Source organism: Bradysia coprophila, unplaced genomic scaffold (genome assembly GCF_014529535.1).
Source record: "Bradysia coprophila strain Holo2 unplaced genomic scaffold, BU_Bcop_v1 contig_151, whole genome shotgun sequence".
Classification (NCBI taxonomy): Eukaryota; Metazoa; Arthropoda; class Insecta; order Diptera; family Sciaridae; genus Bradysia; species Bradysia coprophila.
In genome coordinates this window covers 8,921,992-8,945,307 of record NW_023503423.1, presented here as the reverse complement: position 1 = coordinate 8,945,307, position 23,316 = coordinate 8,921,992, and the positions used below count along the sequence as shown (strand labels likewise).

Genomic DNA, 23,316 nt, shown 5'->3' with positions numbered 1-23,316 from the left:
GTGTATGTACACACCGATTGACGCATTTTCGGTTATTCAACGGCTATTACTGAACGCGAAGAAACAACACTTTCATAAGTTTCGTAATAATTTTCTTTGTATCACTGTGGCTGATGCTGAAGACATTACGGTACAAACGTCTGGCATGTTCATGTTATTATGATGTATTTACGGGTACATTACAAAAATGTATTAACGCATTTTGCTCTTAGATAATTTATTTCCTCGTGTGTAGCATTCCATGTGATGTGTTTCCCATAAAGGTGTTCATTATTCAATTTGCTCTTCACTTTAATTGTCGTTGGGTTAGGCATGCATTGGGCAAGCATCTACTGGCAAAATAATTATCAGATGATGTGCGTATAGCAATGCTTGATCTTCTAGCTCATTAGTTTACTCAAACAATTTATTAGCCAGAGAACGTCTCTTGATTTTGTCGTCAACATGTGAAAGCAAGAAGCAAGTACCATGAGTCAATGACTCATTGAGTCATGCTACTAGGACTTTCTCTAGGTTAGGTTATAAGTGCACGGAAAATCAAGTATAAGCTCTACCGACTGTTACTGTTCTTCTTTCATATTTTTTTAAGTCTTTGACACTCAATGTAAAAGATTAATATCTTACGCAGATGAGACAGGAGATGAATTATTTTGGATTGGGACAGTAGGGATTAATATTCGGTCTTGTCCTTCTGTCGAAGGTCCGCTTTATACGCCAAATAAAAGTAAATACGTGTAATGATCTCGAATTCGTGTTCTATTACTGAAATAGAATTGAAAGAGTGCGAACATCAACTGTCAAAGTTCACCATCTATCTCTTTCCTTTACCCATGTCTGTGATATGGGTAGCCTCAATGACATAAAAGTGTAGTAGACCGGAATTTCATACATTTAAAAGTGAAGCAAAATTTTAGTGTAAAATTTATGGTACTTTTATGGTACTCGACTGATATATAGGAATAAACTAAGATGTTTTTTGAATTGAATATTGATTAATGTATATTTCGGGTATATGAACCTAATTTAGGTGGTTCTACACAAGTCATTCATCTGATCTCGGCTTAATTACTGAAATAAGTCAATGTTACTTTGGCTTCAGTTTAAAAAAAAATGTTCTACGAAGGGCCAATCTATACTCTATTAAATCATTGGGTAGCCTTGTTAACACTTTGCCGATTACTGTGACTTGTCGACTTTAGGCACCCTGGAAATCAGTAAAGGAGTCGAGGAATGCCTCCAAATAAATTTCTAAAAAACAAAAATTAAATTTTTGATTTTTTAAATTTTATTTGGAGGTAACCCTCGACTCCTTTACTACTTTCCAGGGTGTCTAAAGTTCCAGCGTGCGCATTGTTCTGCAATGTGATAAAACTGTCAAAAATTCGCTAGTGAATAATTGCTGTACGTGCTCTAGAAATTGATTGATTGTGTGACCGACCACCTCACATATTGACTTTTATTTGACGTTTAATACGTCACTTTGACAGATGGAAAAGACCAACTTTTCTGTGCCTTATTTTACAGCTTCACCACACTTTTTGGTACTAGATTTTTCTATAAGATACAGATCCATTGCAAACACTGATCAATGATGGTGATAAATGAACTTACTCAAACGGAAGGTAAATAATTGAAAGATAATTATGGTCTGAAAAACGTTTGATAATGTGTGAAGTAAATACACTTCAAATGCATAACGCATGTATTATTCACAAATATTACTTAAAGTACAAAGTAAAAAGATATGACATTCACACAACAGAGTCTCATTATCCCAAAGATAATATCTTTCATGAAGATGAATAGAAAAATGCAAACATAAAGCACTTGTTATGTCAACGAGGAAGTAACATCCAATCAAAAAAAAAATGTGTATTTTAAAGAGAGTTTGTGTTTGTATTGTATAAAACGTTAGCGAGGCAGAATGTTTGATAATGAACTCGCTTGTATAAACATTCAAAATTCTTTATCAGAGTAAGAACTGACTTTCATGTACTCAAGTGGTCCTTTATCAAGTGCATAAGACGGTGGAGTGAGATCATGATACAGGATCACGGAAAGGTTGCAATTAGCCTAGCTATGGATTTTAGTCGGTTATCGGGTGTCGAAAATCTTTTTATGTCAAAGTGGAAGTAGTACCTCTAGTACGTTAATTCGCCATCTTTCCCACTTAGAACTAGGAACTTTTATTCTAGAATGGAGCATACCGAGGCATTCTCGAGTCAAATATCTGATCATTTCAGTTTGGAAACAAGTTGCCAACTTCCGAGTTACAATAGCGTAGCCAAATTTTAACACCAGTTTGCCTCTGAGTTTAAATGAATATGTCCTTGACAGAAGGTTTGTATGCCCTTCACAGAAAGTTTAAACAAGTGAGACGTAACGACATGTTAAATAAAAAATTTAAATGAAATGGATCTCAAGGTACTTAATTTTCTAAGAAATTGTACTTGTCCATTACGCAACATTAAAATAGCTCCACCAATTAAACTTTAAATGGAATAATTTTCCCTCAGAAATAATCCATCCTTTCGATCGTGTAACAAAATACATTCCGTTGTTCCACCTAATTAAAAAAAATTCATACACAAACAACACCAAATTGCATAATATCGCATTTGAGACACTTACATCATCGCATATAAAGTCGGTTGAATTTTAATTTCACCTCGACGAAAAACAATCCGGCGCTCGGTACAGCTAATTCTTAAATTCAAAACAACGAAACCATTTTGCGATAATATGCAAAGAGAAAGTGTTGCGCAATCTAAACGAAAAGAAATAAATAATTTAATTTCGATGTATCTTCACGGCTACCCACATCTTCAGTAATACATTTGTTGTTGCGGCGATGGACTCAATTATGAAACTGAATCTGTGCCATTTCTTTTTTTCATTTTTTTCTTCTTCTTCGTTGTTATGCAAATAGTGTTAATTTCGTCGACTAATTTTTATTTTATTTTTTCGTTTCAGGTAAATTTCTAACAGTCAACAATCTCGTTCTCATCGCATGTATAAGATGTACACTTTAATTTGGCGAAGGTAAACGGAAGACAATGAACATTCGGTTTATCTAATAATTTCGGGTAATTATTCAAATCTTCACAAGCTGTAGGATTGTTAATTATGTCGAAAATGTTAATAGTTTTGTAAACAGTGTGTGATGATTACATGAAGGGGATTACATAAAATTTGATAAAGAGTGGACTGCCTTGAAAAAAATGAGGTTGACACAAGGTATCTTACGGTGAAAATTTTTGGGAAACTTGAAATTGTTTACATATTTCACCAGGTAGCTAGAAAAATCCATTATTTGATTCACTAAATAGTAATTAGTCGGTGTCAATACACACTAGACAAATATGCCTACACGAATAAGACATACGAAGTTAAATAGGTACTAGGGTGGGTCGAATATTGAATTTTATTTTATTTTTGATCGCTGACTTACGTTCTAGGTTTCCCATTTAACATTTACACTGATGAAGTAATAGATTTAATGATTTTGTCGCTAGATGCTTACTCTTACTCATAGAATTTTTTAAAAATATAAAAAAATGGAAATAAGATGCGTAAGTTCACGTTAACCTTTTACAAGCAGTTACTGTAACGGTTTATCGTCATTGATCGCCCAGTATTTGCTACCAAAGTCTTTTGCTTCAAGATATTACAGAACTCAATGCTTTTTCGTCGTCGATAAAACAGATGACTAAAGTTTGCGAATGATTGCAGAACTCGTTTGATCAGAACAACTGGATCGAGAAAGAAAGAAATTTTCTGATCAGAGCCGAGGAGTAGATATTTGTAAGGTTCGTAGACAAAAGAAAATCCTCTGGGGATTTTCATTGTTTTTTACCGATTTTTAAAGATTTTCTTTTCACGTTTGGATGACTTCCATTTTTTTTGTTTTCTTCGATGTGTAGAATGTTCTGATCAAATGAGTTTCCACAGTTGGTTCATTCGAAAAAACACACATTTTTTAACAGTTTTAAAAGTCATCGATGTTTCCAGTTCCCAGTTCCCAGTTAGTTAAGTGTTTCCAGTCTATGATATTTTGGCGCAAAATTTGAATACGCCTTAGCAAATTCAAATTTTGTGCTAAAATATTATAGACTAGGAAGCACTGAAGTATGGTCTCCACTCAACAAAAAGTACACCGTGAGCGAGCCGTGAGAGCCTTTGGTTGACAAAGGATTTTCCTCCTGCATCCACCCCTCGATCAGAGCTGTAAACACATTATGTCTACTATTATTGGTCGATAATCCCCCATAACTTATGAGCTAGAAGCAGCAAATCAGCAGCATTTTGCCAAAATCACTCAGTTCACTCAGGCTTCATAATTTGAGTGGTTGCGGTATACATAACGTATACCAAATGAATTTGGGTACATGTTACTTGCCTACATTCAGGCGAAATATCAGTTATACCTGAAACGAGTAATTGTATTTTTTGAGGCGTAATTGGGCATCAACCGTAAAAAGACTGTTAGATTAGACTCGAAGTGTGGGAGTGTGGCCAGGTCCTATGACATTTATGATTGTCGTTCCTTACGGTCTTCATATCGGTGTTAGTGTTGTCTTGTATCTAATCTGTTTCTCTTTAGGAAAGAGTCAGGGTCAGAGTCATAATCAGTAGTCAGATGTTGGTGGTCTTGCGTGAGATGATTGAGAGGACAAATTTTTCTTTTATTGTTTTATTGTCATAAGGTATGATCCCTAACAGTGACCAGGGATTTTATCGATGAAGGGGCCTCCATACCTAGCCTTGTTACTGTTAGTACTGTCATTGTTAGAAGGTAGAAAGTTACAATTAGTTCAACAAACAATCTACAATGTGACAGTCTCTCATTTTAGAAACGACAGCTTCATTTATTTCAACAATAAAATTGGTTTCGTCTTATCAGCTAATTTAAATGGTAAAATTTTCATTATCACATAGGAGCAATTCTAACGTACAGCCACGTTTTTTAACGTAAAGTTTGTCGCTTGTATTGAAGGCACATTATGAACTAATTAACAAAAACAAAAGTATTTACAACATTACCACAAAATGGGTAGCATAATTGTAGCTTCTCTATCTGAGTAAAGCACGCACGGGGGCCACCGTTCGGGACGCATTGTGCTGATAAATGGTTATACAAAGATTCCATCATTCAAAGGTCGTTCAGTAAAACTAGAATTTCATCCACCGATTTTCCTAATGCCCCAATCTTCCTTCACCAAATCTGCGCCCTTTTCACCAATCATTATTGTCGGTGCATTCGGATTTCCGCTGATAATCGTTGGCATAATACTAGCATCCACAACTCGAAGACCCGATACGCCATATACGCGTAGCCGTGGATCCACAACCGCTTTCTCATCATAATTTGGTCCCATTTTACATGTACCGGTTGGATGATAAATGGTAAATGTGAACTGCCTCAACGAACATTCCCAGTATGCATCCGACATGAATTCAAGATCTGAAATTAGACGTCGATTCTTCACTTACTACATCGATTACTGATTTAAATTGCAAAACAAAACTTACGCCGACATCCGGGAAAGGGTATTGAGTGTGGACGTGATCCGAAACGTTGCATTGCTGGCGTTCCAGAAATGTTAATTGCTATCTTAATGCCTTCGACCAGAACATCGATGTCCTCACGATGGGCAAAGTAATTCGGTTCGATTATCGGTTTATGCAGCGGATTGTTGCTGCGCAGTCGAACCCAGCCGGAACTTTTCGGCCGCAATAACAATGGCAATATTGTCCATGCTTCTGAATTGACAAGCGGTTTGTAGACCGTATTGTACACGCCATCGCGAAGATTTAATATTTTCCTAATTTGCTCTCCACCGTCGGAGCTGATTGAGCTCGGTGCGAAATGATACTGAACGTCTGGCCATAGGCCTGATGGGTCAGCATATTTTGTATTGACAAAAGCCACGCCTTCCACTCCGTGCATTGTCATCGGACCTCGTTCATTCAGAATATAGTCCATGGCAACGGGAACGGTTTGAAATCTCGCCTTCGTAAATGTAACGGGTTCGTTGACGACAAAGGTCAAACCACCTAATCCGACATGGTCTTGAAGATTGTGACCGACTGGTAAATCAACCAGAACTGGAATGTTATGCTCCCGTAAGTGTTCTTTTGGACCGATACCGCTGAGCATCAACAATTGAGGACTGTTGATTGCTCCCGCTGATAGAATTACTTCCTTTTTTGCATAGACTGACTCCAACCGTCCATTTCTCATAAATTCAACGCCATAAGCGCGGTTGTTAGAATCGATCAAAATTTTTGTTGTCTGTGAACGCATGATAATATCCAAGTTTTTCCGTTGTCGAACGGGTCGTAGAAACGCCTTCGAAGTGCTGCATCTTGTACCACGTCTTAGCGTTGCTTGTGTCAACATGAAGCCAGTCTGTTCTTCGCCATTACAATCTCTGTGCAGGTAGCCCAATTCCGTTCCAGCTTTTACAAAAGCTAATGACAATGGGGTTCGCCATGGCGATTCTTGCACAGTAAGATATCCTCCAGTACCATGATATTTTCCTTGGTTCAGATACGGGTTTCGATTGTCTTCTGACTTTTTGAAATAGTACAAAACGTTGTTGTAACTCCAGCCTGGATTGCCTTGCTCCTCCCAATAGTCGTAGTCCCTTTTATTACCACGAACGTAAACCTACAACAGAAAATCGATTAAAAACCAACAGAAGACATTTGTTTCGATTTCAAAAGAAGTCTCTTCCTCTATCACGTCTCTAAGTAATTCAAATGAAATACCATTGCATTCAGCACACTGGAACCGCCCATCACTTTTCCACGAGGCCAGTTGCATCTGTCACCTATCATCGCCTGACAGTAGGCTCGATTATCCGGCGGCGCAGTTTGATATTGCCAATCCAAGTCCGTCAACTGAAGATAGCCAGCGAGTGCTGGAACGTCAGATATTTCGGTTTCATCACCACCGGCCTCTATTAGTAACACCGACCAGTTTCTGTGTTCTGATAAACGTGATGCCATCACCGCACCTGTATAGTTGAATGAGAATTCTAAGTTCGTTTTGGTCTAATTATTTTTCTGTATAAATACCTGCAGAACCAGCACCGACCACAATGAAGTCATAATGTCGACGAATCTGTAAAAAAATTGGAGGGCGCTATTTGTGAGTCTGATTGTCATAAAGCAACTGGAAGTTTGATTTTTGTATACGTTTACCGCGAAGTCACAAGCTGATAAACCGAGCAAAGCTTCTAATTCGAACGAAAAACTTCGAGTTTCAGTGGACCAAAGGTCTCTAGTTTCTCATTCTTTTCTGCTGTTCTTCTAAGTTTGTGACATTGACATATACTTCGACCAAATAGTTTTCTTAAAACAGGTTGTGTCTCCTCAACCTAACATAAAGCAAACATGATCCACTCACCTTTGTCGCGTCGATTGGTCGCCCTTCCGGATCGACACTTTGATACCGATAATAATTCATACCGATCGCAAGTATCGGAATTAAACCTAACATTGTCACTGGTCCGGCCGCCAACGATGCTATCGATGTTAATGCAAAACTCATTTTCTTTTCCTCGCTTTTCTTTCAATCAAAAAAACACTAAAACGAAATCTTTAAATTTTTATATCCAAACATCAACGTCCTTCTGCCGTGGCTTGTCCACGTAAATTTTTGGCGTATAATTACGAATGCCTGGTTTGGCCGGTTGAAAATGAGTTTTAGCTGTTTGATCTTGTTCTACAATGTCTAGATACGATTTTATGTACAATTGTTCTTTGAGATATTTCGCCTGTTTTTCGGCTGTCGAATAGGTTGACCTTGAGGATTTTGTCGTCGCTGTAGACGGTGCTCGAGATGGTGGTCGTTGAATGGTCGTTGCTGTTGAATGGTAGTCTTGAGAAGTATTACACCGGTCCGGCAATGATTTCTCTTGGCCCATTGTATGTGACCATTCATTAAGCTGTAAAGAAGGGAAAAAAGTGATTGATAAGGAGATCAAATATGTTCTTTTGGCAGCTGTAAATACGTCTGCTTCTTCTAGACTAAGATCAACAAGATTTAACCTTTATACTTCCTGTATCTTTTCTATAAATTAAAGTCTTTTAATCAAATTCGCCAATGGAGAATCTCCATGCCACTCTAATTTCAGTAAATTATGCAATCAAGCGACTAGTCAATTTATCACCTAATGTGAATACCTAGATCTCCTGACATGTCTATTAAGAAAATTAAATCTTTATTACTTCACCATCACCAGTCATCAAGGTGTGGCGTAATGAAAGCCAAACAAAATATCTATTGCCTCATCGGATAAAAGAGTTCAATGCATGAACAGACGATGAAAGTACTTAACAAATTGTTATGTTGAAAAGATAAAACATAAATATCGGCGTTAACCTATGACATTCTTGGTAATTTTGTGAACCTGTTTTGTTGTTGGTGCATTACACGGTTGTTTGACTCTATAAAAGTAGTTCACATTCTTGAAATCTTTTTTAATTATTTGAATATGAATGCGTATACGTAGTCCGTTTAATAAGAGTAATTGCAATTAATCGGTCGAGGTTGAATACAGTAGCTATTTTCATGTTTACACGTTGCGAAAATGCGTTGAGAAAATGGCATAGTCCTCGCTCTGAGAATGGACAATTCAGTGGAAATAGTTATTTTCCTAACGCATGCTAAAATGCTTTTTGATGAGAGGTTTCCAGCTCGAGCCGGATGCGAGTGCTGGAATCGAATTCGCTAAAAAAGCCTTTTAGCATAAGTTAGGAACAACGTTTTTCCTAAACGACGTCTACTCATCTAGTGTCTAAAAAAGCATTTATCACTCGGTTGCATTAAATAACTATTGACTTGTCCCCGTTCTCTTTTATGATTTTGCTGATTTGTTACATTTAGTTATCTTGTCATTATCGTGAACAAAAACGAATGTTCGCACATTGCACTACTCAAAAAACGTTGTGTTCACGTTGAGACAAAAAGGAAATACCAACTCGAGCGAAAAAGAGTTAAACATTAAATTCTTTTGGACTTGTCGTTTTTAAAAATGCAGACCTAAAACGTTCATTCTATCGGGTTTATTCGTATCATCCATTTACTGATCAGGACAATCTTCGAGAGTTCGATTTTTTTTAAATATGGGATTGTACCTATCGTTAATGACGAGCCATTGTACAAATTATTACCGATTCCCGCAACTCCCACTGTGTTTATGTCGTTCACTATTCGTTAGGATTGAACTATAAAACCGTGGTACTGACGATAGTCTGTTATGCTGAGTCCTTCAACAATGAATTTGGCGCGTGTGGAAATTCACGCTATCCGCGGTATCCTGATACGATTTTAGATACCGGGAAATTTGACTCGAATACCGGGAAGAAAACAAAATTTCCCCACGCGGAATTTGGTGTGCGCTTCAAATGGGAACGATCCTCTCAATTTTCTTTTCTACGTTGCTACTCTTATCAATGTTGCAAGAACGTAAAGAAGTTCCCAATATTTCCAACCATCAAAACTGGTTCACACGTTTTATGAATTTTTTATCTTTCGCGCAATATGTCGCAAAACGCTATCCCAAAGAATGTACCAACCAATCCTCAATAGCATTGAAGACAATTACAAAATTCAATATTTACAATGAATTATGACCAGTTTATTGGTTTTTCTTGGGTATTTTACAATTTTTTTTTTTTTTTGTAATAAAATGTTTTTGTACACTGAATGGGACATATAAGTAACTGGTTTTCGCTGGTGATGTGATCCAATCGAATTTCAGTATCTTGTTAAAATTAAAATCTGTTTACATAAATTATATTATCAAGTAGGTCACGGTGGGGTATTTGCTCATAATTTCGTTTTTCACCTAGAAAGGGAAGGAAGTGTGTTGAATGACAGAGTGACGACTTTTTAAAAATTGTATGCGACTGAGATCATGACAAATCATTAAATCTGTTACTTCTGTTGCTGAAGTTCCTTCAATTCGTTCGTCGTAATTATGCTTGTGATGTGAATCAGTACTCTACATTGAGAACGCTGAAAACGATGTGGAACGTTCAATAACATAAAAAGTTTAATTGATCTATCCGTACACGGAGTGATTGAAACATCATGGCGCTAAATTCTAAATTTGTTTTGAATTTTATGAATGAATTATTCACGCGTGCGCCTGATCTCCATTTCTATCTCCCCTCCCAACCATGCATTGCTTCTAATAAATGATCGCAGAGCAATATTTTAGACAATAAACAACGTTTGAAATTCGAATGCCGAATCGAAATACGAGAACCGTAGAAAGTTAAGGCTCAATTTGGTATTCAATACAATGTTGCCGTTGACTCAATGAACAACGCAATCAAGTATTTTATTATAAAATGCAATTATTTTTCACTTTTCAACGAAAAAGATGAGGTAGTATTTGCTTCGATGCTTTGAAGTGTGTGCGGTGCGCGCACAAACTGTAGCAACAAAACGACACTGAACTTTAAAGTATAATAAAAATAAATGCCTTTTAAATAAATAATGCGTGATGTCTGTGTTACACCGCCATTATGGTATGAATATAATCGAGAGATTTATGCGAAAGAAAGTAAAATTAAAGAATTTTGAAGCACTAAAAGAGTTTTATTGCTCGTCTATGGCTTGTCTATTGAAACATATTTTTTTTGTATTCCTCATTTTGAAGATGAGCTTTACTTCAATTGCTTCGAAAGTAAATCAAGCAAAACAGCAGACAAAGCAGCAGAAAGATTTCACCTTTTCCAAACTCATGTCACTAGACCCCTTTTAATGAGAAGGTGTGACTACTTTATGGGAATGTTGGTGGCGTTTCTGTTACCGCAGCAACCATTCCTACAACAGAAATTTCCTTGAATGTCACGAATTATCAAGAGGTATCGCTAACCGAGAACAATAATTCCTTGATAGTGATAACTACAAGTTAGCCCATAAATGATGAGCCCTTGTGATTGCTACTTCCTATTGAATGGTTGCGGATTACATTTTTTTGATCCAAAGGAACCATTAACGATTGAATGTTATTACAACAGGTGCCGCTCTATACAATCATGATTTCATCAAATTTCTTAGAGTTGTTGAGTCCAAAACTCAACCACTGGACCACATTGGAGTCACTTTTACATGATCGGATTTCAGGAACTTTCGACGGCCCTAACATGTAACAGTAGTTTACATAGTACAATAGTACATTCTTCGAAAACCGTACTTTTCATATTTTGAGCAGTATTTTCGACGCCCTCAGCATGTAAAATCCATTACAAATATTGAGGGAAAAAAAGAAAAGCTCGTTTTACTGTGTCTGTTGACAAACTTCACACGAAAACTCTATGCATTCGACTCTAGGGAAAACAAAAGCATGTGAAATACATTACAAAACTCCGCTTCGTCTCGGATCAACAAAATTCACTCAATTTTTCAATTTTTATTCCTCTGATTGAATGATTGCATTAGTGATTATATCATCACCTTAATGGTTTTGTTTCGCTAGTGAGGTCATTTCAACTTCTTTTCGTCATTCTTCTGGTTTTGTGAACTTTAAGAAGAGGTCTATTCTAAGCAATTTCATACTAGTCACGGAATTCGTGGTTTGCTTTAAGGATTTTTTCCCTGTTAAATCAATGCGAGCATTTGATTCGAATCAATTGAACCATTTGTCTCAAAGCAGTCGTCAAATACCATTGAATGAAAGTGGGCAGTTCATGTGTTACGCTTCTAAAAATTTAATGATCTCATATAATCATCATTAGAGGTGACATGCATGACACACAGACAAAAAAAAAATCAAATCAACAAATAGACTAATATGAAGCCTTCATCATACCATTTTATTATTATAATCATCCCAGAGACTCATGGTAGCATTGATTGATCTTCTTTGGTTGTGGTTATAAAATAATTCAATTCGTTTTCACTTTAAAAGTGCTAATTAATTACAAAACACACTTAACTTTTATTGCAAATGATCTCCAAATACCTGCTCTAATGGATGTGCGTTCCTACATAACACCTTTGGTATACAGAAAATGGTTGAAATAAATTCACTTTCTTTGCATTTCAACTTAAAAGCCAAACCAAATATTTTGTACCGTGCTCATGTGTGGTGAGTGTGTGTGGTTTCTTCGGTGATTGATCAATTTTATATGGTTATTATGCTAAGGTGAATGTTAAATGAATAATTTCTTGTAGGGCATCGAATTATTAAAAAAATTTATTTCTTTTGCCGGAATGATGCAAAGTCCTTTCCGATCAATGAATTGCAAATACAAATGAATTGTGAAAGTAAACTAGGGAATCATACGATCGATCCAGTCGACTGGATGATTCATTAACTGGAAAATGGCTACAGTGTCATGTCATGAGAACAGCCTTCCTCTTGCTCAAGTAAGCACTCTACTCCTTGATAGTTAAGCTTTCATTAATGTGAAGAATGAGTTGTTAGACGTAGGCGACACAGTAGCAGTTAGAACAGATTTTGAATTTCGAAGGTACTGCTTATGAGTCAGCATGCTGTTCTTCAATATGTTCGCAGTAATTGTTTTTAATTGTTTTCAACTGCACCTTGTCTGTATAAAATCGCCCTAAAACCTCATTCTTCTTGAGTTCAGGAGGAAAACAAATTTATTTTTCAAACTTTGTTCGAAAAGGATAAATTTGTAGGAAATTCAACGACCTCTTGGTAAGGCAAGTTAATTGGTTCTATTTGGTTTATTGTTATTGTAGGCTAATATCACCTAGCGAAACAAATAATCACTCAGCTCATTTCTACTACGACATCCTAAATGCCCTGCTTGTATCAAGATTGTCAGTTAAAGAACGTAGGGTTTCTTAACAGAAAAATTGAGGTTATTTAACGTCTAAGACTAAAATTGTATGAGTGATATCTAAGACGACTGAAAATGCCGAAATAACTAGGCGTAGCAGTTAGAGTAATAAAAACAAAACCTTACGTCTTGGTACTTACGAGGCTATTCATTAAATAATCCAGTAATTTCGTCTGCCATAGTCAGATAATCCATAAAAATAGAGCCAGCGTTAAATTCAAGTTCAACTTATCAAACAAACTGTTTTTTTTTCACAAAAATTTTTTACGCGAAACACCAAGTTTTTTTAAACAACCTTTCGATTATTTTCGTAGCCACAAGTCCTGTTTGCCGATTGGAAAAAGTTAAAAAAAAAATTAAATTAATCTCCCGATGAACAGCTTTTTCGCTGGTATTGTAAAAAAAACCGACCACTTTCAATACAAGATGTGTATAGTCTGACACAAGACTACGAACACCAAAACCAGCTAACCGATCAGTTCGAATAGATTGCACATTATGCAGAAAAAATAACAATTTTTCGAACAACAAAATTTTACACACACCGCAAAAGTAAAAACGTTTCGAAGAACCACGAAACCTTTACCGTCTCTATGACTGAGACAACAGCTCCAAACATAACACAAAACTGAAGTATATGTAATAATAAAGTAGTGGTTTTCGAGTATATAGTGGGCATTCGTTTCACATTAAAAATGATATCAAAATGTATTGAGTTGTATGGTAGGTTGAATCGAAATGTTTTCATATTTCTTCTTCGTCGTCTTTTCTTTCTTTCAACAACTTATGGTTTTTCTTCGTATTAATTTATTGTATCTGTGTGATTGTATTTATCAACAGCATTATATGAGTTCAGTGACAGACTCGTTCGTTTTCTTGTTGAGGAAAGTCTTAATAAAAAACGGAAAGACTCGTTTATGCGTTTTTACTTTCATTATTGTGCATATGACTTCGGTCTCCGGAACATGTATTATATCGAATCCAGCAACTTACCTTTTTTCAAGGTGGCATTTATGTGTTTGTGTGTAATTACATTTATCGATGAACGAACAAGAGGTTTTCTTATGTCATTAAAACAATCTGATCTTTTCGGTTTCTGTGCTAATGCACACGCAAATACACATTCCACCTAATTGGATTTCGAAGTTGATCTATCAACTGTACCCTTGTTATACCAAGTTGATTTTAATCGGACTATCTAACAATACCAACAGAAGACATGAGATTATTTGTTGTCGACCAATTTTGTTGTGAATTCTCGGCTGGATTCTCGGTCTCGTAATCTCAAAACAACATTTTAATTTTCGAAATGATGAGTAGAATTTCTCTCCCAGGGACAGTTGATACTATGCCCTGCAACGCATAACAAAGTTAATCTATTCTCTCAAATCTCGCATCTATATTGCACTAAGTTTTTTATGCGTTAAGCGGGTTTGAAACCCGTTCGAGCAGCGGTAAAATGAATATAAGTCAATGGGGGAATTTGAAATATTTTTTTTTTGCAGACTCGGGCGTCATGAGCAATTCTTTCTTTTGCCCATATGGAACTGGAAGCACTGTGTAAGAAAGAGTTATTTTCCTACGGAACTTTTTTTTTAGCTAATTCGCTTTTTAAAAGTTAGTAAGAACGTTTTCTCTAACATGTATCGGAATCGGAAATGAGCAGGAATAAGACTAGTAAGAAATTCTAAAACGGTAGCTATTTTCAGTGAAACATCATTATAAGGCCGATTCTAGTACTTCAACCATTCCATACGAATCAAGAATTCAATGCAAAATTACATAAAGTCCATTGAAAAAGAAATTGAAAAGAAAATTTTTCAATTATAACAACAAACCCGTTGAAATGGATACTCAAAATATGCAAGTCACAAAACACCATCATTGTGAATTAAGTCATCGCCACATACCAAAATGTTAAGTGGAACATTACATCACAGCCTAACACAAACATTGTGACGCGAGGAAAAAAAACAGCACTGAATTCCTTACCCAAATACGATTTTGTCATAATTTTCAATCAAAATATTCAAATCACATACGAATCAAATAAATTGTTGAGCGATACCAATTTCGGTGTGGATATCGAGAAATGGTGTGTTTTTTCTGCAGTTGCATAATGTTACAGAGAAATACTTTCCTTTTCGACCTAAACATATCAGATCGAAAATCGAAATGTTTTTATTTTCTCGTGACGATACACTTGACTTCCATAAGCTGCGGACAGTGGTGCACGCACATAGTCACTGGTAAACCGTAATTTCAGTTTATGATTTAGTATTCTCACAGCCACTGCATTAGTTTAATTCACACGTACCTGGATATGAAGACACGCACCTCGCATGAGAGTAGATTTTTAATTTTTTTTAGCCAGTGGGAAAAGGTAGTAACTTTCTTTACTGTTTTCGATCGTCCCACTTAGCAGGGTACTCTCCGAAATATTTTACAAAAATTCGTTCTCGATTTTGTTTGTTGTGTCACTGATTGTGTGTCGAGCATCACGTATCATCAACGATATTGTAAAATTTCAAGCAGCTGAATGATGAAATTATGTCAGCACTTCACTACTTTATCAGGTCAATCGAACGCCTTTATATTATAATGAATGAAGACACCTTAACGATAAATTGGAAAAGAAAACTGTGAAAATATTGCTAACAGAACCATGATAGTATACTGCGTCTTTGCTTGTAAGTTTGTTCTTTTGGAAAGTGTGAGATTTGCGGAACGAGCCAAAGACGAGTTGAGTAATCACACAAGCCTAAACAATAACTTACAAGCAACTACGCAAGATATTTTACATGCTTGTGTACGGTAAGTTCATTTTCACTGTCACAAACAGTGACGGTAAGCGCACTTTACCGTACATAAGCATGTAAAAGTTTTCGACCGAAACTAAGATTTCTCCGATATTTTATCGGTGAACACAAAGCTGTATAGGATATGGCTGTATATATAGCTGTACAATATGTTATAAGGAAATGTGTGTGTGGAGACGACTTTTGGGGCCATTGACAAAAAACATACGCTAGAAATTACGAATTTCAGACCTTCACCTTTTCTTCTGAGCGTACGACCAAATCGACCAAATATATAAAGAAAATTTCGAAAATGTATGAGGCACGTCCTTCTCACTGTAGTAGTTTGTTAATGGCCTCCACTAATTTTCCAAGTTCATTTTCTATGTCCTGCCGCAACTTTTGGGTTTAATAGAGTCTGTGTGCATGTCAGTCCGTCATAAGGCGACAGTTTGAATTGTCGAAATGTGCGAGATTATTACATTAACCGACAGGAAAAACGTTTGTTCTAGGACTTTGATTCTATATCACTAGAAGCGATTTAACGATAGTAGCCCTAGTGTACATCTCAGAAATCACAAATCGTGAAACAGCTAACAGTTGATAAAATAAAGAATGTTCGTTCTACCGTGCGTGCCCGAGAAAATTTAAAAATAGTTTTTCAGATTAATACTTTTGCGAAAGTTTAATGCTATCAACAGGACACGAAAGCACACAGTATCATGTTAACGTGTTTTTGGTTATTCGTTCCAATCGTTCATTTAGTCGCACCATCTCGCTGCTTTTCTCCCACAGACTTTTCGCCAATTCAGCATTTACTTTCTCATTGGCTTTATTGAAATGTTTCCTGAATCGATAAATTTGTCCCGTTTCGTCTTGGATAGTTTTGTCCAGTGCACAGTACATCACGTATTCTGATGCAGCCTGCGTGGACAATTGATTGTTATTTTTTGCCAGTATTGGCTTATTATTCATTTCAATCAAACCTCATTTGCTGATGACGCTCCCGTTCGCAATGCTATTCGGTAAAAAAATCTTAACGTTCCCGAAAAGTTGTCTAAATTGTTGATGGGAGTGTCGACTATTCCTGGACACAGCGCATATGCATGAGCCTTCGTTCGTCTTCCTAGTTCTCTAGTGAATAGGGCTAGACAGTATTTTGTGTTGCAATACGGCAGAGAATTCTTGAAACCGAATCCCGATTTGTCCATGTTGATGTCATTCAGATCGAGTTTCGACAGCAGGAGATACGACGATAGAGTAACTACAATTCTGGAATTAATTTTGGTTTTGAATTTTTTGTTGTTGTTGTCAAGAAGTAATGGAGACAATCCAAAGTTCTAGATCCTGACTAAGTAGACTACGTACTCGCTTTGAAATTGACTGTTTTGACTACACTATCGGGATGAGATTGTTGAACTTGTTTGTTACATGGGACGAATTTACTGGATAAAGTTTTGCGACCACTACAGATATGAGATTGAAGCGAAAAAATCTGGTAACTTGATTTACAAAAAAAACCCTTCAGATAAAGAAGGCAAATAACGAACATTTATAAAACATCTCTTAATCTTAATGAAGCTCTTAACGTCATGAGCTTAATTGTAAGTAATCTTAATGGAAAAGTTGCCTATATTGTTCTTCAATTATAGGCACTCTCAAGTATCAAATCAATTACATTATATCTACTCGACGCGTTACTTGGTTAAACGGGTAAGAGGTCATTCTCATAGTGCGCACGCTGGCTTGCGCGTCGGACAGATAAGACTAAAGCGTACGCTCCTTAAATTTTGAAGGGGTCTAAAATCTCCTGTACTAATGTCCTAATGTGTGCTTTAGAGATAAAACCGGGGACTAGTGTCGTAACTGACCCTCTTACCACTCGTGTCGTAACTGACCTGCTTACCCTATTAAATTATAAAGAGTAAAATTTTACCTTGGATGTGTTTCTGCTTCGAGATTTTTCATCAGTAGATTGGTCAACAGAAAATGCCCCATGTAATTGACAGCGATGTGAATGTTGAATCCGTCTTTTGTTTTGATATTTTCGTCCTTTGAGCTTCCAATTCCTGCGTTGTTTAGGAGTATTTTTATTCTGGGATGCTCAGCAGAAACTTTTTGCGCAAACTGTTCCACAGAGTCCATGTCGGACAGATCCAGTTTTAAGATACTCTATAGGTGAGTCAATGAATTTTAGTTTGAGTTCTGGCTTTATGATTTCATAGGAGACTATTAGATTTAATAGACGAAATAGAAGCGCCAGACCCTCGAGGACGCGTTGGTCTTTGAATCACACTATACTACGATATGAATGGAAAAACCGAATAATAATTCTGCGAAGAAATCCGCATTAACCATACCACATTCTTGTTTCCAGTCTGTTGCTGTATTTCCTGCACCACTTTTTGTCCGTTCTCCAAATCAACATCACCAATCACTACCGTAGCACCACGTTGTGCGAATTCTCTTGCCGATGATCTGCCAATTCCAGAACTACCGCCTGTCACTACCACACATTTTCCTCGGATATCTTCTTCATTGCGTTGAATTTGGTTTCGTCTAAAGTGTTTATACACGACGAACTCATACCATCCACTTAAGACGACTACCATGAATGTTTTCAGATAGCATATCGTTTCCACAAACTGCATGCTTTTTGTTTTTACTTTCCGGAATAGTGTGCAACTATTAAACCTGTATCAAATTTACAATTGAAATTGCATTTGTTACGGGCGACGCGACGGTGTAATACTAACTAGTTGTCAGAAATTCAAAGATTTAATTATCATTAGCATGCGCAACAAGTGGGGAATCGATCTGTAGATCAAGTACAGTGCACGTAAACATTTAATTGAGTTAGATAATTTATTCAGACTAGTTGACTTAGCGAAGTGAATGCATTTTTTCCTTGATGGTCAACAAGTATTTGCACTGCTGTGAATAGCACAGAGATCAAGACAGAGATGCAGCTTGCTTTTCACGTAACTGTATAAGAAAAATGATATTCTAGTTTTGATTGAAACATCGATGTTATTCTTGTCTTTTCGTGAGCGAAGCAGGACGTTTTTTTTCAACACCCGGCTTATCCATTTCCGATAATATTTCGTACCCTAACAGAGAATGTCTTAACTTTGATCATTAGTTTTAATTATAATCCAGAGAAGAATCGTGAATGATTACAACCCGGTTATCTCCAGGTGGCAGAGCTGGCTAGAACAAGTAGGAGATTTTTTTTAGAAATGCCAGCGAAAACAGACTACTCTCGTTACAACGTTTCATGTTGCCTAAATATAGTTGGAGGCATCCCGGGTTGGATGTGAACATCCCTTTGTATTTTCTATTGTTCGTTCGGATAAATAAAATAAAAGTGAAAACGTGGTTCGAATATCTTAATTAGCCCTCAATTTTCATATGCAGGAGATTCCATCTAAATTGTGCGAGCGAGAGAGAGAAATAACTTCGGTAGCTCCAATATCTGGTCTGGTCATGGATATGCCAGCGGATGTACAAACTAAAAACACTCTTCAAGACAGATAGCTTCTATGTTTATTTAACTTTCAATTGAATCTCCTTAATCTTTCATCCAATCGCACCATCTCGCTACTCTTATCCCACAGACGCTCAGCGAAGTCAGCGTCCAGATTCTTATTTGCTTTGTGAAAATGCTTGCGGAACCGATACACCATGCCAGTTTCGCCTTTAATACGATTCTCAAGAGCACAGAACATTACGAATTCCGATGCGGCCTGGTAATGAGAACTGAATAATGAACCGATCAGTAACGAAAAATTCAATTACCTCATCGGCTGTGACTGAAAGCCAGCTCATCGTTATTCGATAGAAAAATCTTAAACCTGGGGCCACGTCTGGCGAATGCGTAATTGGTGTGTTTACCATTCCCGGACAGAATGCATAGCTGTTGACCCCGCTTCGTTTTCCTAATTCCTTCGTGAGCAGAGCGAGACAATACTTTGTATTGCTGTACGGTAGGCCATTATCGAGACCGAATCCTGATTTTTCCATATTGATGTCATCCAGATCGAGTTCCTGCATCAGCATAAATGTGGATGTCGTCGATACGATCCTATAATAGTCCCATGAGACCAAATTTCATTAGGCCGAAGACACACGAGTAATTTGGCGGTGCTGAGATCGACAATTATGCTGCGTTTTCCATTGTTACAAATCGAAACACAGCATTATTGTCGATCTCAGCAACGAAAAATTGCTTGTGCGTTTTCAGCTTCTCTCTTATCACGACTTTGTTTAATTTTGTAGCACGAAAGTACTACAATAAACTTCATGGCTGACTAATTTACAAGTTACGATTCGGGTAAAAGCACGAATACGGCATAAATTAAAGAACTTATTACTATTTTTATACCTCAACGACCTTGTGAACCTTGCAAATGAGGCTTGATATACTTACAAAACCCGGCCAATTAATATTACTTTCAGACAACTCATGTCTTTAGGAATACTCTCAATTTGAAGACGAGTGTCACAATTATCTTTTGATTCTTACCTTGAATGCTCCTCTGCTCGTAGATTTTTCATCAGTAGATTGGTCAACAGAAAATGTCCCATGTAGTTAACAGCGATGTGAATATTAAAACCGTCCTTCGTAATGATATTTTTGTCTTTCGATCCACCAATTCCAGCGTTGTTTAAGAGAATCTTAATTTTTGGATGCTTAGCTGAAACGTTTTTCGCAAACTCTTCCACAGAGTCCATGTCGGATAGATCCAGTTTTAAGATACTCTGTTGATCGATCGAAAAGAGAAACCATAATATGAATGTTTCGCCCATACTCTAAGCTCTTTGTATGCTCAATACTTAGAGAATGACCATACCACATTCTTGTTTCCAGTCTGTTGCCGTATTTCGTTCACCACCTTTTGTCCATTCTTTAAATCCACATCACCTATCACTACGGTTGCGCCTCTTTTAGCGAATTCTCTTGCTGACGATCTTCCAATTCCTGAACTACCACCGGTCACTACCACACACTTTCCACTAATGTCCTCTTCATCTCGTTGAATGCTATTCCGTTTGAAATGTTTGTATATGAAGAAATCGAATGTAGCACATGTGGATAAGACAGTGAATGTTTTCAACTGTAATGCTTTTTGAACGAAAGGTATCTTTCTGAAAGCACTGCACATTGTTCCGTTTATTTCTTAGATTCCAATAGACAATATAACTATCACGACTGCTGCTAGAATTTCCATTAACTGAAAGTGGTTACAAACGATTCTATACCGATGGGGACCATTCACAAAGTACGCATGCGAAACATTTCGAGTTTCAGACCAGCCATACGAGGAAAATTCTCGGCAAAATTGTATGGAGAAAAATTCAAAAATGCATTTACGAAGTGTACAATTTGGTAGACACCGCAGTCAGTGTGAGTAATTTGTGAATGGTTGCTTACTTACACAAACGTGATGCAGGTAAGCATTCATGGAATCAAAAATACCCGAACTAATATTACCTACGAAGGTCTGAAGGTATATGTTTACTATCGAAACAAGAAAGGAATGAAATTTAGGCTCGTCTATTTTGGTAACTTTTTGAAACATTTTCGTTTCTGTTTTGGACCAGGAAAAAAAATTATCAAACTCTTGATAAAGTCAATTAAAACCTTCAGGTAAACCAAATTTAAACCGCAAGTTTTTGATACAATATTAACAGAAATACAGTAAACGGTTAAACAATACAATTTATGCATTGAGTGCGGTTTGGAAAATGAATTACATTTAAAGTGAAACGAACTTTTCTATTCAACGTGCCAACGTTAAAATATTATAAAAATGTACTGACAGAACTGAGAAGAAATTTCACTTTCCTCCACCAATTAGGGATGCTACAAAAGGTATATCTACGAGTCCTAATAGTGTGGCTAAACACATTTATAAATATAGATTTTACGCAAAATATATTAAAAAATTCAACTCGAGACGAAGCCGAGATTCACAATACATCGTATGCGCAAACCTCCAATTACGGTACAAGTTAGGAATAAGACTTATGTACAGTAGTGTGGGCCTCATTATTATAAACGTCACTTTTATGCACTAGTGCGTAAACATACATATGAAAATCCATTTACACATTACTTTAATCGCACTACTGGATGTAAACAAATATTCGCACTAGTGAAAAATAGATTACAAATCAGCTGTTCTGTACATAACCATAACCCAATCAAAGAACCTCCTTTAGAATAAGCATGCAAAGTTAAGCTTTACATAAATAAATAAATCAAATGCAAAAGAGTTGTTAGCCATGAATCACTGTATATAATGTGCGGATTAAGTCGTCGTGAGATGGTAACAATTAAAAAAAAAACGTTTTCGATCAGAAGATCATCATTAGTCGCCGATCAATTAATTTCATTAAATTTCCTTTTAACCTGTACATCTTCTCCTCTTCACATCTTTATAGATTATCAGTAGAACCTTATAGGTGTTGTGAAGTTATTCTAATCTTCAAACTGTTCTGTTATTCTTCTGCACATAAGTATGCTGTCTGCTAAGTCTACAGTAGAAGGTTTTTTTTTGGTACTTCCCAAACAAGTAAAGTCGTAAATGAAAATTGGAAATTTCTTGTTCTTGTTCGACAAAACAATAAACTTCCAACAAAGTACACATACGCAACGTATATAGATTGAATGCACTGTCTCTCGTCTAAAATGTTTGTTCATTATTTTCTTTTCTGTCAAATGACAGTCTTGTAATTTAAGCAATCTCAACACGATACAATGTTTTGTATCTAATTACTTTCGAGTGAAAGTAGCGTACTTAAACGATTTATTTTAATTTTAAGAAAACCATCATTAATTTGGTTCAATTGTAGATTTATGTCAATTGTTTGTTTCAACAACATGAACTGAAAAAATTCGGGCTAGTAATCCAGCTATAAGCTCAAAGCAGAACCTGAAATGTATAGTAGGGTGTCTCTCAAATGCAGTTAGTTCTATGACCCCATGACTATTTTGACTAATATATGCCTTCGATTTTATTGTTTGATTTTGAAGTCGTTTTCAATGAATTCCAGCAGCGCCATTCTTCAGTTTGAAAATAAAGGTTTGAAGTTAAAATAAAAGAATGTTTCAATGTCTTTTGATAACTTCATCATTCAAAGGACCTGATAAGCTGGGACCTAGTTAGCAACAATTGTTTGTTATAAAACGGTATGCTTCTTAAATGCAATTTTTATGTTAAATTTGCTGTCGGTAAAATATTATTTTCCCATTTTTCATTTAAAATATGCAGAGCACTTTATTAATTCAATAATTCATTGGAAAATTGTATGACCGGCAATGTCCAATTAATTACAAATCTCCACTAATTACTTTGCGTATTATAATTATCATGAATCGTAACCATTAAAATAAATGATCGCCAACAAGAGAATATATGCAGTGCACATACACGTTGTTTCGGAACTGACGAACGTAAAACATACATTTAAAGTGCAATTTTACAGAAACAACTACAGTTTGCTGCACATCGTATTTCCTTAGAAGTTAGACATACAAAATCACTTTCACTAAGTGTTCACCTTTAGCGCAGGTTAGATTTATTAGGAGGTACAAAACCGTCATTATTTGAAATTAGAATCGGGTTTACGTGACCATTTTTACGTGGCCGCTACAATATTTCATTGGAATTAGACCTGC

The 23,316-nt window shown here is 36.4% G+C and overlaps 3 protein-coding genes across 6 annotated transcripts in view; 1 reads left to right on the top strand and 2 right to left on the bottom strand.

Moving 5' to 3' along the window:
• LOC119074885 (flotillin-2) overlaps positions 1-23,316 on the top strand; it is a 148,560-nt gene that overhangs the window by 56,569 nt on the left and 68,675 nt on the right. The gene's annotated exons all lie outside the window — the stretch shown is intronic.
• Positions 1,711-20,877, bottom strand: LOC119074892 (retinol dehydrogenase 12-like). 3 transcript variants are annotated; one of them, XM_037181236.1, is made up of 6 exons: positions 20,486-20,873; positions 17,569-17,804; positions 16,619-16,904; positions 16,317-16,556; positions 15,478-15,487; positions 1,711-1,739 (listed from the first exon to the last, which is right to left on the bottom strand). In XM_037181236.1, the coding sequence occupies exons 1-4, from the start codon at positions 20,795-20,797 to the stop codon at positions 16,353-16,355; spliced, it is 1,038 nt and encodes a 345-aa protein (XP_037037131.1). In that variant the 5' UTR covers positions 20,798-20,873; the 3' UTR covers positions 1,711-1,739; positions 15,478-15,487; positions 16,317-16,352. The 3 variants fall into 3 exon arrangements, with proteins under 3 accessions (XP_037037131.1, XP_037037133.1, XP_037037132.1); XM_037181238.1 differs by lacking the exons at positions 1,711-1,739; positions 15,478-15,487; positions 20,486-20,873 and adding an exon at positions 17,993-18,525 and having other exon boundaries at positions 16,282-16,556; XM_037181237.1 differs by lacking the exons at positions 1,711-1,739; positions 15,478-15,487; positions 16,317-16,556; positions 16,619-16,904; positions 17,569-17,804 and adding exons at positions 19,156-19,378; positions 19,431-19,716; positions 20,158-20,393 and having other exon boundaries at positions 20,486-20,877.
• On the bottom strand, positions 4,816-13,435 carry LOC119074875 (glucose dehydrogenase [FAD, quinone]). The gene is made up of 7 exons (XM_037181212.1): positions 13,246-13,435; positions 12,975-13,157; positions 7,415-7,955; positions 7,084-7,129; positions 6,775-7,022; positions 5,533-6,673; positions 4,816-5,464 (listed from the first exon to the last, which is right to left on the bottom strand). The coding sequence occupies exons 3-7, from the start codon at positions 7,556-7,558 to the stop codon at positions 5,181-5,183; spliced, it is 1,863 nt and encodes a 620-aa protein (XP_037037107.1). The 5' UTR covers positions 7,559-7,955; positions 12,975-13,157; positions 13,246-13,435; the 3' UTR covers positions 4,816-5,180.